The 14,386-nt window shown below is 53.9% G+C and overlaps 4 protein-coding genes across 4 annotated transcripts; 2 read left to right on the top strand and 2 right to left on the bottom strand.

Moving 5' to 3' along the window:
- Nucleotides 1-1,110: 1,110 nt before the first annotated feature.
- On the bottom strand, nucleotides 1,111-4,224 carry CTAM01_07091 (uncharacterized protein; the record flags this gene model as incomplete). Its single annotated transcript, XM_060523116.1, has 1 exon — nucleotides 1,111-4,224. One exon carries the CDS (start codon nucleotides 4,222-4,224, stop codon nucleotides 1,111-1,113), a length of 3,114 nt encoding a protein of 1,037 aa, XP_060382247.1.
- Nucleotides 4,225-5,535: 1,311 nt separating this feature from the next.
- Nucleotides 5,536-6,544, top strand: CTAM01_07090 (short-chain dehydrogenase; the record flags this gene model as incomplete). Its single annotated transcript, XM_060523115.1, has 3 exons — nucleotides 5,536-5,597; nucleotides 5,649-6,319; nucleotides 6,444-6,544. The coding sequence occupies 3 exons, from the start codon at nucleotides 5,536-5,538 to the stop codon at nucleotides 6,542-6,544; spliced, it is 834 nt and encodes a 277-aa protein (XP_060382246.1).
- A 353-nt stretch (nucleotides 6,545-6,897) lies between these two features.
- On the top strand, nucleotides 6,898-7,483 carry CTAM01_07089 (uncharacterized protein; the record flags this gene model as incomplete). The annotated part of the gene is made up of 2 exons (XM_060523114.1): nucleotides 6,898-7,068; nucleotides 7,133-7,483. 2 exons carry the CDS (start codon nucleotides 6,898-6,900, stop codon nucleotides 7,481-7,483), a joined length of 522 nt encoding a protein of 173 aa, XP_060382245.1.
- A 1,921-nt stretch (nucleotides 7,484-9,404) lies between these two features.
- On the bottom strand, nucleotides 9,405-13,419 carry CTAM01_07088 (calcium-translocating P-type ATPase; the record flags this gene model as incomplete). Its single annotated transcript, XM_060523113.1, has 3 exons — nucleotides 9,405-11,929; nucleotides 12,031-13,236; nucleotides 13,341-13,419. The coding sequence occupies 3 exons, from the start codon at nucleotides 13,417-13,419 to the stop codon at nucleotides 9,405-9,407; spliced, it is 3,810 nt and encodes a 1,269-aa protein (XP_060382244.1).
- Nucleotides 13,420-14,386: the final 967 nt, after the last annotated feature.

Raw genomic sequence — 14,386 nt, 5'->3', positions numbered from 1 at the left:
GCCAGTAGCCCTCCAGTTTCTCCCTTACATCCTCATCATACCCATGGTGACTCAAATGAGAGATTGTGATGAGCAGTTTGGAGTGAGACTTCATCACAAGGGGTGCGGGGGTCTCGCCTTACACTGGTGTACACCGAACGTCGAAGGTGAGAGGGCAAACACCAGACTTGGGGCTCCGCCACGATGTATTCGTGGTGATGATGGTGACAGACTGCGATGATGAGACCTAGGGGGGAAAAGGAGCTAGCCACGCGAGAGGTGTAATGTACAACAAATTGTAGCCTCGGCCACGTAGAAATAGTCTTTCTACAAGGAAGGAAACGTCCGAGGATTGCACCGGATCGCGTGAGGCTGACGGAATTACATTCGGGAGCCACATCTCTTCTTCCCCGGAGCGATACAAGCAAGGCTTAATCCAGTCCATGTGACTTTTGGACTTTTCGGCGAGATGTCGGGTGATACGGGATCAGTTTATGCGCTCTGCCGACGGCAAAGTGGGCGATGCTGGTCGTGTTACCGTTGCTTCTCTCGCGGTTTTGTCTTGTTTACTCGTCCACTGTCGTAGTAACGAGCTTGGGACAACCTTCTGATCATGAGATTGCGAACGTAAAGCACTCGGGGAACGACGCGGGCGGTGGCAAGATGAGGTGGCGGTGCTATCCTTTGTAGAACGTTTGATGATGTTGAAAAGATTGAAGGACTGGCTCACCGTTACCGATGATTATTCGCGATTGCGCAAAAACTCTGCGCTTCAATGGCCGAGTTTGCTTTGCTCGTGGCCATTTGTCCTCGGATATTCAGCTGCCTGACTCGACTCTCATGTGGCACGATGTGAAGGGTTCCTGCTGCTGCTGCTGGACCATGTGAACAGCGGGATCCGTCGAGATCGAGGTAGGAGAAACGTACTATTTGAGGCGAAACTGACGTTCATGACGTTGTCCGCCTCGTTGTCACTCAGCCCGCACGAGAAGACAGTCACGATCTGAAAGGCAAGTTGACAGTCATCTTGATTTGTCTGTAATTTCATTTCATCTGTAGAAACGCCTAGGTATGGTATGCGCAAAAAAAACTTCAACTCTCTCCCCCAATCTACAATCCATCCAAGTGTCTCTAAAGCTCGTCGTGCTCCAGCGCATCATCCTGCTCCTGCTCCTTGGCGGCGGCCTGCTGGGCCTGCTGAGACTGGTCAAACTTCTTGAGAATTTCCTCAATCTCCGCCTCGCTGGGCGTGTCGCCGTCGCTGCCGCCAAACTGAACGTAGCTTCCGCCACCGGGAAGCTCGACGGTCCGGCCAGCGGGGGCTTCACCGGCGGTTGAGCTCTTGGAAGGGATGGTGGTAGTAGACTTCTTGCCGTCCTCGGGAGAGGCGGTCGCTGAGGTCGAGGCGGTGGCGGTGGACTTTGTCTTCTTAGCCGCCTTGGCAGCCTTGCTTGCCTTCTTGGTCTTGCCCTCCATGTTCTTGACGCCCTTCATCGCCAGGTCCATACCCGCCTTGTCGAGCTTGTCACGCTTGGCCTGGAGATCCTTGACAAGGAGGACGGGGTCCGCAGTCGCGGCAAGGGCGTCCTGCTTCTTTTCCATCTCATTGAGCCACTTGCTGGTGGTCTCGTAGACGTCCTCGACGACTTCGATGTCCTCACGCTTGTACAGGGGCGGGACGGGGCCCTTCTCCTTCACGACGTCCTCCATCGTGCGTTCCTTGCCGGTTGAGTCCTCGTCCTCGAGACCGTCAAAGTCGCCAGAGGGAGTTGCTGAGGGGGTCTCGGTAGAGGTGCTGGAAGAAGACTCGGTGGCTGCTGAGGCGTGCCACTCATCGTACTCTTCAATCTGCTTCCTGATTGTGCCGACAAAGGTCTGCGTGGAGTTGAGGGCTTCCTTGAGAGCCTTGATGAGCTCAGGGCGCTTCTCGGACTCCTCACTTCTCTTCTGGATCTTGGTGACGGGGTCGTTAAGCTCCTTGTACTTCTTCTTGAGCTCATCACGGGACGCGTCGGCGCCCTCCTCGTACAGCCAGTCACTTGCCTCGCTGTTCTTCTTCTCCAAAGTGGCACGCTCCTCGGCGGTGGAGGCTGCGATGAAAGAGTCGCTCTCGAGGAGATCGCGGACCTTGTAGGTGAAACCCTCGAGCTGGTTGAGAGCCTCCTCTCTCAGGCGGCGGGCCTTGTCTGAAGCCTCAAAGGCCTTGAGGCGGTCCTTGGACTTGACAAGCTCCTCACGGGAAAGCTCAGGCACACCGGCCTTCTCAAGGGTGAATTCAACGTTGATGGTGACGAGCTCCTTCTTCTTGAGGGCGGGCTCCTTGCCATCGGCCGCTGCGTCACTGGGAACGGGCGACGAGGAGGCGGTGGTAGACTCCGTCTTAGTCGAGGCGGTAGTAGAGGACTCAGATCCCGTGGTTGAAGACTCTTCGTCCTCCTCTCCATCAAGAGGCTTCTGGTCTCCCTTCTTGTTGCCAAAGCCGAACAGGTTCTTGACGCCGTCGACAAAGCCCTCCTTCTCGGGGGCCTCGGCCTCGCACTCAACGGTAGCCTTGGTGACCTCAACCTCGCCGCTCTCACTGCTCAGCTTGACGCCGACCTTGAAGTGAATATCGCTGTCAACGCAGGAGTACTTCTCCTTCAGCTCCGCGACCGAGGCGGTAAGGTTCTTGGTAGAGAAAACCTTGACATCCTTCTCGGCAGCCTCAATGTACTGGTAGAAAGTGACATCAAAGTCCTCGTGGTTGGTAAAGGTGACGTCCTTGGGAACGCCGCCCTGAGGGGAGACGGGAGACCACAGGCGTTGGTGCTGGAGCTTGTTCTTGTTGTTGGTCCACTTCATGCCAGAGGCGTAGTTGGCGCCCTCGGAAATGCGAATCTCCTTGACACGGAAGCTGGGGCTCAACTCGGCAGCGCGGAAACCGGCACCGAATACGGCGGCCTCGTCAGAGTTGACGTTGCTGCGAAGCTTCTCGGCGGAACCAACGGCTTGCTCCAGCTGCTTCTGAACAAAGGGTGTTCGGGAAGCGCCGCCGTGGAGAATGACAGAGGTCAGGTCAGAGAGCTCCAGCTGAGCAGCCGTCAGAGCTCTCATGAGAACGGCTTCAGCACGAAAGGCGTGTGTCTCGGCCATCTTCTCGAAATCAGACCGGGTGAGCTTGTACTTGAAGTCGACATCCTCGTAGAGCCCCTCGAAGCTCGCGCCGGCCTGCTGGTTGGCGCTGAGGACATGGCGCAAACGCTCCGCCTCCTTGGTCAGCTTCGCGATGGCGCGGCCATGGGCCTTGACCTTGTCGGCATCGGCAGAGATCTTCTTTCCACCCTTGGACTCGACAAATTGGGCGACCATGTCGTCGACAATGAGGTAGTTGAGTGTGTCACCGCCCAGAGTCCTGTCCCAGCCAGTGCCGATGACGGAAACCTCCTGGATGGTCTTGTTGAACTTGCCAACATCCTTGACCGTACGGCCCTGGAACTTCATGACAGTGGCCTTGGCGGAACCGGCACCCATGTCGAAGACCAGGTGGTACTCAGGCTTGCCTCCCTCGTTGATGTTGGGGAACTGGCGGGAAGTGGCGTAGTTGAGACCAACGGCGAGACCGTCGCTGATGAGACTGAGGACCTTGAGGCCAGAGAGATCAGCGGCGGCTTGGATGGCGCGCTTCTCCTCGGTTGTGAAGTAAGGAGGGACCGTCAGGACCATGGAGCGGACAGAGGTACCAGCTCCAGCAGCAGCCTCGGCGTTCTTCTGGATGCTCTGCAGCTCCATGGCCAAGAGCTCCTCAACCAGCCATGCCTCCTCTTCCTCGGTAAAGACCTTGCTCTTGAAAGCAGCGGTTCCTCGCGCCTCGTTCTTCTCGAGCTGCAGGGCTGGGTGCCGGGCAGCGTATTGTTGGACAATTGGGTCGTCGACGGAGAGACCGAGGAGGGTCTTCAGGTTGGGGTAGACATCGTGAGGAAAGCGGGCGGAGAGGGCAATGGCGTCGGAGCCGTAGAGTCTCTCGGGGTAGGATCCGGACTTGGGGCCGCTCTGGAGAGGCTTGAAGGTGACGGCGGAGATTTCCTTGCGCCGCGAGTCCTTGGTCAGGACAATGTCGAGAGGAATACCGGGCTTGACGAGGGCAGCTTTGATGTACTCGGTACCGAGATCAACGCCAAGGACGGCGGAGACGGCAAAGACGTGTGCGGAAAAGAAGAAGACGCAGCCAAGGACTACTGTCAATGGCGAGAATGTTCGTTGCGCCATCGTGTATGGTTTGCGCCCAATGGCGCTGTGGAGGGTCGTCTAGGCAGGTTCGTGTGGGAGTGACAGAGGTCGAAACTAACACGGATTGTTAGACAAGTCCCAGTATGAGACTCGAGACGCAGGAGTATTGTAAATCTAGAGAGCGAGGAAAACCCAAAGACAAAAGAGGAGTTCAAAAAAAGAAGGAAAGGTTCCTCGAGACAATGGCGACCCAGGAGCACAAATATGAACAACGGAGCGTCGTTGAATGGAGATTCGTGAAGGTGTCCTCTATTGGGTTCGGTACCATTCTCCCCCCCAGACTGGGTCCAGGTCGTTCTCGGGCAGGGCACCTTCTAGTGGATTACCTGTCCTGGCGAAGAGGACAGCTGTAAGAAAAAAAAGTTGTGGCGCCCTCCCCCCAAATGCAAGGCTGACCACACGATAAGCTTTCCATTGGTGCGATAAGAATAAGCACTGGGATTTGTGGCAGTTGTCCCGAGAATAGTGGGGCTTGAGATCCACTCGGTGCTCTCAAGCCACATTAAAGGGGCCAACGCCCAGCTTCCCATCTTCAATTCCTGTTTGACCAAGCAACTCATGGACACCTTTTTGGACTGGGGATTACCTAAAGGTTACGTGGATTATGACACCATCACGGAGCGGTCAGTCACCGCAGATCCAACGTGTTAGTATCGGCCTGTTTGTGGACAAGTGTCCCCCAGCAGCTCATACTGTCTGATCCCATTGCCAAAAGGACAGTCTTACATCGGAGTTGTTTGTAGGATGGGGCACTTGCATAAGAGACAAGGCAGACTTTCTTACAACAAGACAGTTGCTCAAATTCCATGAGGAATATGAGACAGCCAGCCCATTCCGAGTCGACCAGGCATACTACTTCCGATGTGAAAGGGCCTGGCTGACAGGTAGAATGCTGGGCCTCCATCTGAATGTTTCAGTCTGGAATCACATACTAAAGTGAGAATCTGAAGTTCAATTCTCATATGAAAGACGTTGCACACTTGACACTAATTACGGCTACTTACTCCCACCAAACACCCTCCTCGATATCATCCGAAATCGGAAACACAAGCTCTTTGAGTTCCCTTTGCCGTTCACATCATTAGAGATCGCGGGGTAATAAAGCTACAGTGGGGCAACTGATGGCGGGGTACAATCCAGCTTCCCTTGCATAACCTCCCAGCTGCAACCACACCAACCGACAAGGAACAAGAACTGCCATCAGCATATCACGGTGGAATACCTCGGGGATTTTATCCCTTAGGAGGCTTCGACCTCAATAGTCGCTCAAGTGGAGGCCAATCGGTCACCATGGCTCATGTGGATAATGAAGTCAGAGGCAGACTGGCGTTGGTCACGGGTGCCTCTGGTGGGTGAGTTGAGGCGACAACCTCCTTCAGCGAGTTCGTACCTGACAACCTCAGAATCGGAGGAGCCTGCGCTCGAGAGCTCTTCAAAAATGGCGCGCGTCTAGCCCTGACATGTTCATCCGAGAAGACCTTGGCCAAAATTACAGACCTCGCTACTAAGCTTCGGAACTCAACAGGCGACGACACTGACGTTACATGCCATGTAGTGGATATGTCTTCCGCCACGGACATCGAAAAACTCTTTCAGAATATCATGGATGAACACGGCCACACCCCCGATATACTTGTATCCAACGCCGGCACGGCAGGATTCAACAACAAAGCCAACCCCTACCTGGAAAACATTTCCCTCGAAGAGTTCGACTTCACCATCAACATCAACCTCCGCGCCTCCTTCTTGCTGTGCAAGCTCGCCATGCCGCACATGGTCTCCCAGGGCTGGGGCCGCATCGTCTTTGTGTCGTCCATCTCGGCTATTGGAGGTGGCATCAACGGCTGTCACTACGCCGCGAGCAAGGCCGGCATGACGGGCCTCATGAAGAACCTCGCGTCCAAGCATGCCAAGGACGGTGTCACGCTCAACGACGTCGCGCCGGCTATGATTGGCGACACGGGAATGATTCCCGATGAGAAGCGCGTGGAGGGCACGCCTGGTGATGTGAAGAATATTCCTGTCGGACGGCTTGGGACGCCGCAGGAGTGTGCTAATGTTGTGTTGATGCTGTGTAAGACTGGATATTTGACTGGCCAGAGCATCTTATTGAGTGGTGGGCTGAAGTGAAATCTTGACATCCTTTTTCTCTCTTATATTTCCGTGGATATTGGTTGTTTGTAGTACTATTGATACAGCTATAATGAAAGTGGCCCTGAAATATGATATCCAAGTCAACCGCGCAGCTATGGACAAGAGGGGCATCACACTCTATGACGTTCACTGTCGCCAGGAATAAAGCTCATATCGTGCATATATTCAAGGTGCGAAAATCATCTCTGCGATGGAAACACTCTACATCTTCACATTTTTGCGGTTTTGTGATTACTCTCCCCGAATTCGACCGTACTGTGCGTCGGAAGGGTTTCTGCGGGGTTGTTGTCAGCTGCCAGCCGCGGCGTAATTCCCAATGGATGATTACATATGATCTTCATTAGTGTCAAACGAAACAGACCCAAAGTCGTTATCCCATTCCCCCAAAACATCCTCTTCGTGAAGTTTTCTAAGTAGCGTAACCCTTCAACCAAGAAGAGAACATAGCTCTAGTAAGACGTGATTGTATCCAGCAACATTTGACGGGACTTGCACACAATGCCTCTCTACGAGGTATCTCACGCCACCCCTCTAAGCCAAGGCCAGAGGGATCAGCTCGCCGAGTCCATCACCGCAGTACACAGCACCAAGTTCACCGTCCCGAGAATGTTCATCAACGTCATCTTCACAGACTCATCAAATACCCCAACCTACGTCGGCGGGAAACAAGTGAGACCCCATTCTTCCGTATGTAGACAATCACATCTACTAATCCTCAAATCGCAAACCCCAGCGCATATCAAACCGCATCGTCGGGCGCGTCCGCCGGGGATCCTCCCGGACGCAGGAGGACTTCAGCTCGTTATGCTACGAGATCCGAGCCGCGTGGGCTCAAATCGTGCACCCGGAGACGGCAGATGAGGGAGGCAAGCTGCCGCCTCAGGATCTGGAACTGAGGTCGGTCTTTATTACCGGGGAGCTCATCGCCGGGTTGAAAGCCAGTTTCCCGACACCATCGGCTGGCGATGAGCTTGCGTGGGCTGAGGAGAATTACGCAGCGTTCAAGGAGAGGGCAGAGGCGGGAGATGAGGATTTTGCAGATCTTGTTGCTGAGATTCAAAGTTGGCCAGAGTTTGAGTTTTGAAAATATTTAGTTTGACCTTATTGACGGCATGGAGGAGGAGCTCAGAAAACTACACCATCACTCGGAATATGCATTCTGCTTTCACATGACATATCTAGCCGAGGGACCTCTCGCCTGATCAGTCGAATTTGATAAAAGCCAGCCGCCATACCACAGAACCCATCTTTTCTACAGCAATGTAAGCATATCCTCGTTTTGGATGACAAAAGTTGGATCTCTGCTGGGGGTTTGGCCTGGGATTCTATGAATAGGATGGCATCTCTCGCAGACCGAAACAGGTAGGCCCCTTTGGCCACCATGGGCCTACCGACGCCTCTAGACGCTTATTCCATGGTGAATCACATCCAAATTGAGACCGTCAGGGTGTACTCATGCTTCGATTCACTGCCGCCTTCGCCCATCGCAGAGAACTATAGTTGCTCCCTGCCACGCTAATCACCTCAAGTCCCTCCATCTTAAAAGAACCGACTCGAACTTCTCAATGACGCGTTTGGTAAGAAAGATCCTTCAGCCTGTGATATCCTGTTGATTTATATAGTCAACCACAACGGAGCAGGACTATAGTCTAGAGGTACTAGCTAGCTACCTAGTCCTCTCAAATATGGAGAGCATAGAATCAATAGTCATATTAAAGATATTCTCTTTAATGAACGCCCCTTTGCACCTTAAAGAAGCTGCGTATATATGATGTTGAGTTGCTAGTAATGAAAGTAGAAGGAGTACTTGATGTTTGTTTGGCAGTCTTATTGTAGGCCGTTAAGAGCACTACTACCTGGGGAAATATCTAATTCTGTAAAGCACCACGCCATCACTTCTCCGCTAAGAAAGACACGGTAAATCAAATACGCACTTACACAGCCGCGGTGTCTTTCCCACGTTCTAACCTCAGACCCATAGGCTGACCACTTCTTCCCGACAACCGTACCCGGAGGGCAGGCACGGCGAAGCCAACCGTACCTGCCCAAAACCTTCATCCCATAATCTTCCATTCCCGCCCGCCCGACCAGAATACGCACCAGGCAGGCAGAAGCCCTTCATATACCCCTCCAAGTCCATTCCAGTCACCAGCCAGCAGGCGCCCGTCTAGGTCGACGGGTCAGGTCAAACTGGCTGGGTGGTGGAGTGGTTTAGGGTCGACAATCAAAATCGCCAACCAGCCTACTCGACGACAGGCTAAGCGCATACGAGTACCCGAGTTCGAGTCCCGGATTGAGCACCCAGAAAAACTCCCAGCATGAGCGCCAGAGATGTAGCCCCCAGTTCAGCACCGGGGGGGTGAACTCTTTTGCTATTTCTGTCAATGTTGATATCCTTTTTCGGTGGTGTTTTGGTCGTTTATATAAGGGGGGCCGGCTGTTCTCCCTTCCACCTACGTAAATATACATACATCTGTTACATCTCTACTCGCTGGAGGTGACGTTGTATGTTATCTCCCCAGACGTCTTTTTTTATATACAAGTGGATTATTTCGACTAGATAATTGTAGATGGGACACCTCTCTGCCCCCTACACACTTAGTCACTTGCGTGATTTGCATAAAGTCATTGAATGATGTAAGATTGGTATCATTGGATTAACTATTTCTCTTTCTCTCGGTCTCGCACCGTACACGATCGTCGGGTCTATCAGGCGTGTGGATATCTTTTGGTTTTGATGGTAAAATTTATCGTACAGGGGGTGGTTATGTCGTATCTCTCGATCGGTCCAAGGAAAATAAGGGCAAGAGTACAGGTCGGATCTCGATCGGTTCGGGTCATTCGTAACATTGAAGGGTAGAAGAAAACAAAAAAGCCAACACACGCTCAGATAGACAAACAGGGCTGGATGCCCCTCACACCGAAGGGGCACCCAATGCAAATTGAGAGGCTCACCGCGGAAGGTCCTGGTGGCCAGGACCTACCCCGGGTTCTTCTCAAATCTCTCAGTCTTTGCGACTATCCTCCTGATCGCGTTCTCCATCTGTGTTCCGGCTGTCGTGCGACACCGGTCGCTCAACAGGCGACAAGCCTCCAACACTAGCCGCCAAGATACCGGGCATGCCCAGGGCGGCCTTCATCGGCGACGCGCTATGTCTGCTCGACGATCTGGACCCGCTTCGGCTGCGTGTTCTCTCACGGTACTCGCGGGGCTTCATGATAACTTCGCTGATCTGGCTGATTCTTCCTCCCTTGATGCGCTTGAGGAAGGCGAGATCGTCTCTGATCTCGAGCAGGGCATCCTTGACGCCGCCGGCGCCTAGGTGCTCGCTGTCCTCCTCGTCCGTCTTCTTCTTGCGCTTCCACTTGGGGATCTTGGACCACACCCACGCAAGGGGACTGACGATGGCGACGAACCACGAGTCGGGGAAGAGGCGGATAAGGACACCGACGGGGATGGAGATGATGCCGAGGACGATGGAGATGCCCCATTGCGGTCCATTGAGCTTCTCGACCTTGAACGCGGCGCCGCCGACGAACACGATAAGGACCTGGCCGCCGGCCATGATGGACATCATGAGAGCGAAGAGCTTGTTCTTGGTAATGCCCTCGAAAATGTTGAGGTTATTGTCGATGCGTCTGGAGTTGATCAGCTTGAAGATTTGCATAAAGACGAAGACGTTGAAGACGAGCGTCTTTTGCTGGCCAGTAGGGTAGTTGAGGAAGCTGGGGCCGACAAAGTGGAGGATCAGGGTGACGATGAGCTGGTAGATGGACTGGCCGATAATCATCTTCCACATGGGCGTGTTGATCAACGCTGCGGTCTTAGCCTCGGGCTTGCGGTGGAGCATGCTCTCGGTAGGAGGATCGGTAGCGAGGGCGAGGGCGGCGAAGGTATCCATGATGAGGTTGACCCAGAGAAGCTGGACGGCGTTCAGAACGGGCTCTTGGGTCTCGCTGCCCACAGCGGTGACAAAGGTGAGAACGACAGCAGTGATGTTGACTGTGATCTGGAACTGCAAGAACTTCTTGACAGCATCGTTGATGGCTCGGCCCCACGCCATGGCCTTGACGATTGACGAGAAGTTATCGTCCATCAAGATGATATCGGAGGCTTCCTTGGCGACTTCAGTTCCGGTGATGCCCATGGAGAACCCAACATCCGCAGACTTCAACGCAGGCGCATCGTTCGTGCCGTCGCCAGTGACGGCAACAACCTCGCCCAAACTTCGCAAAGCCTTGACCAGAATTCTCTTGTCTTCGGGGCTAGATCGTGCCAACACACACAGATCTCGAACAATGTTGACACGCTCACGCTCGTCCATGCGGCGGAACTCGATTCCCTCCATAACCTTGCCCTTCTCTGTCAGAATGCCGCAGTCCTTGGCGATGGCTTTCGCCGTCTCGACATTGTCACCGGTGACCATCTTGACGGAGACAGAGGCGGTCCGGCAGTCCTCCACGGCCTTCGGAACGCCAGCACGGACGGGATCCTGGATACCTACAACACCGAGCCACGTCAGGTTCTTGAAGATACTGGAGAACTCGATGTTCTGGGAGCCTTCCTCCTTGCGAGCGTTCTCGGGAGGCCACTGCTCGAAGTCGCGGTAGCCAAGGGCAATCGTGCGGAGGGAGCGACGGGCGTAGTCGGTAATGATTTGACGGATGTGCTCCTGCTGATCCGATGCCATTGAGGCAGTCGTAGGGGACTTCGTAGGGTCGGAGACGGCGCTGGTGCATTGTCCCAAAAGGATCTCAGGGGCGCCCTTGACGAAGAAACGGAACTTGTTGTTCGGGAGGCGCACAACGGCACCCATGGCCTTTCGCTTCGAGTTGAATGGGAAGAGCTGCTGAACAGGGCAGTTTTCGCGTTCGATGGCAATTTGCTGAAGGGCAAAGCATCGGCGAGCCCAGTCGAGCAGGGCGGTCTCGGTTTTCGTGCCTACAAATACCTGCTTTCCGTTCTCCTCCGTTTCGAAAGCAGTCGTGTTCATCGCAACGGACTGCTTGACAAGATCTCTGAAGTCCGCGTCGATTGCGGATGAAAGCTTGGACATTGGTACTTCGGTGGAAGCTTGGGACTTCTTGTCATCTCCAGTAACACGTACGTCCGACTCCCCATCCTCCTGGCCGGTCTCGGTTGATTGATCGTCAGAGGCAACGAAGCGGAACTTGCCAGTACCCAAAGTGCCGGCGACGACAGTCATGACATTCTCCGTCAGTGTACCAGTCTTGTCAGAGCAGATGACAGTCGCGTTACCCATCGTTTCGCAGGACTGCAGGTGACGGACGAGGTTGTTCTCCTTGGTCATCCGCTTTGTAGCGTAGGCGAGGGCAAGAGTGACGGCCAGGGGCAAACCTTCAGGCACTGCAACGACGATGATGGTGATGGATGTAATGAGAATCTGCAGGAAGCGTTGGCCCTTCTCCTCGGGTGAGTCTCTATTGTTAGGAAGATGAGCCAGGAATTCGATCGTCAAGACACCAAGAAGGAGAAGACCGGCACCACTGCCGAGCTTCGCAATGTAACCTGAGAGTGTTGTTAGCACACTGGCCAGCAAGATCAGAGGATTAACTTGCCCGCAAGAATGTTCAGCTTGAGCTGGAGAGGAGTCATTCCAGGATCGTCACGGAGGGACATCATGGTCTTGCCATGGCTTGAGTTCTGACCGACAGCAGTGACCAAAAACGTTCCAACGCCATCCAGAACTCTCGCTCCAGATATAATGAAAGGGTCAAGCTTCTTGGGGTTCACTTCCTCCTCGTGCAGCGCCCTCATGACGGCGTCTGCCGGTACCTTCTTGATCAGATCAGACTCTCCAGTTGCAGACGATTCATCGCAGCTGACGTTGTGCCCATCGATGAAAATACCATCCACAGGGATGATGTCACCCTGCTCCAAAAGCATGACATCTCCAACGAGAATATCGTGAACCGAGAGGTTGGCGGGCTTTCCGGATCGAATCACCTTGACAATGCGGTCCTCCTTCTTCTGGTTGAGCTTCCGGAATTGACGCTCCTTTTGCCAATCATTGAGTGAGCCGACGACCACGACAATCGTGATGGCGACGATAATGGCAACACCTTCAACCCACTCGAGCTTGGCCGTGTCATCTCCGTGATGAGTTGCTCCAAAAGTCTGGTACAATCCCAATGCAAGAGAAATGACGGCGGCCACACTCAGAAGAATCAAAACCTTGTCCTTCATCGCAATCCATGCGAGTTGCAACAGTGACAGCGATTTCCTCTCTGGCAGGATGTTTTGCCCAAATACTCTCTTCCGGTCGTCGAAGCCTTTGCCGGCACCGTCGCCGTGGTGGGCAGCATCCTGCTGAAGCGCATCCGTTGGTACAGCGTCCGAGGACGACGGGAGCTTCTTTCCCGCAGCGACGGCCTCCTCGAAGCTGATGCTGCCGTCAAGCCGGGATTCGTCGAGACTCAGACCGGCGCGCCTGTCTGTCCGTAGACCCTTCTCCAAGCCAACAAGACCTCCAACGGCCACGAATGCATCTAGACTCTTTGGGTTGATGAGCTTGGAAACCTGGCCAGGTGTGTAGGCAAACGGGTTGTTGTCAACACGGAAAGACGCCTCTTCGCCTGGGTTCGGTGCCAGGGCTTCGTCCGGATTTGCGTCATAGCCTTTGGGAGAGCCCGAAAGGTGTGCAGCGTCCTTGTCAGTGCCTTCATTTGTTTTCGACTTTGCTAGTGTCGTGTTGTTCGAATCCCAAGACTGGGACCGTGACTTCCTCGTGGGCACTGATAACGTATTATTGATTTCGTCGCCATGGTCTGAGGAAGACGGTGACGATGTGATTTGGTGTTGATGTTGGTCGTCTTCTGTAATTCGAACGCGATCCTGGTTAGTTTGGCCCGGCTGACCACGGTGGGAGAAGGATTATTTCATGACCGGTCCAGGGAGGGAATGCAATATGGCGTCATACCTTGGTCGTTTACGGCTGAAGTATCCAGCGTGATAGTAGGCGCCCGTGGCCGCCTCAGCGGAGAAGGATTCCGCGGCATGGCGATGCCTTAGACTGATGAGATGGGTTTGGTTGGTGTTTCTGCCTCGTCACCCAGAGTAGTGATCCTGGGGAGCGGTGGAAGCTTGGAGGGCAATGTAAGAATTTCAGGACAGTAACAGTCCGCCTGCCTCGTTTTGGGGGAGGAAGGAGTAATGATTGGCAGCTGCTTTTCTGCGATGGGCTGTGGTGAAAGGGTAGTTGCAGAACAACTTGGGATGCGCAGGTTGTAGTGCAAACAAAGAAGGGGCGGTGATGTTACACACGGAGTATGTAAATGGACCCAAAGAAGAGGGAGCCAGTTGTTCAGCGAGTGGCAATTGAGTGTAGCACCTCTGCGGGCTGAATAGAAGTTGACGATTCGGTTTGGATTGGGAGGCGGTGTAGATTAGTGTCAAAAGGGAGGCAGGGAGAGAGAAAACAATGGATCGAGGTGAGGGAGCTTGTTGAGCTGAAGCTTGTTCGCTGCTGCTTGTTGGTGGCGGTTTGGTCGTTTACCTCCCGGTGAGGATTATTGGTGCCAGCAATGCGGGTTGCGAGATGGGACCTGGATGCCAGTTGATATGTCCAGACGTGGAACCTCAGGCGAGGGTGATCTGGAGAAGGCAGCCCGCTAGGTTTGATGGGGTCATGACCTCCAAGGAGCCATAGAAGAGGGCTGTGAAGCGTAGACTTTTCTCTCTTGGATCGTTGAGGTATCGATTCGGTACGTGTCTTTCGGCGAGTCTATCCGGATGGTGGGAGATCAAAGTTGGATGAAAGGAGGAGATAAGGGACGGACAGAAATGTGGGCTGTGGCAGGGCAGATTTGGGCAGAAAAGAATCAGTACTTGGAGTCACGATGCCAAGGGTGAGGAAAAGAGAGAGAATTAGGTAGTGACGTGGGTGTGAGAACGAGAGGAAGCGTCTCTGCGTGATGGTGGTGATGGATGATGGTCTGTCGGTTGTGGACTGACAACGGATCGCAA

The sequence above is a fragment of the Colletotrichum tamarilloi genome (genome assembly GCF_030869305.1).
Source record: "Colletotrichum tamarilloi strain Tom-12 chromosome Unknown Scaffold_21.1, whole genome shotgun sequence".
NCBI lineage: Eukaryota > Fungi > Ascomycota > Sordariomycetes > Glomerellales > Glomerellaceae > Colletotrichum > Colletotrichum tamarilloi.
The sequence above is the reverse complement of the archived record's forward strand: the minus strand, read 5'-3'. Positions and strand labels throughout refer to the sequence as shown.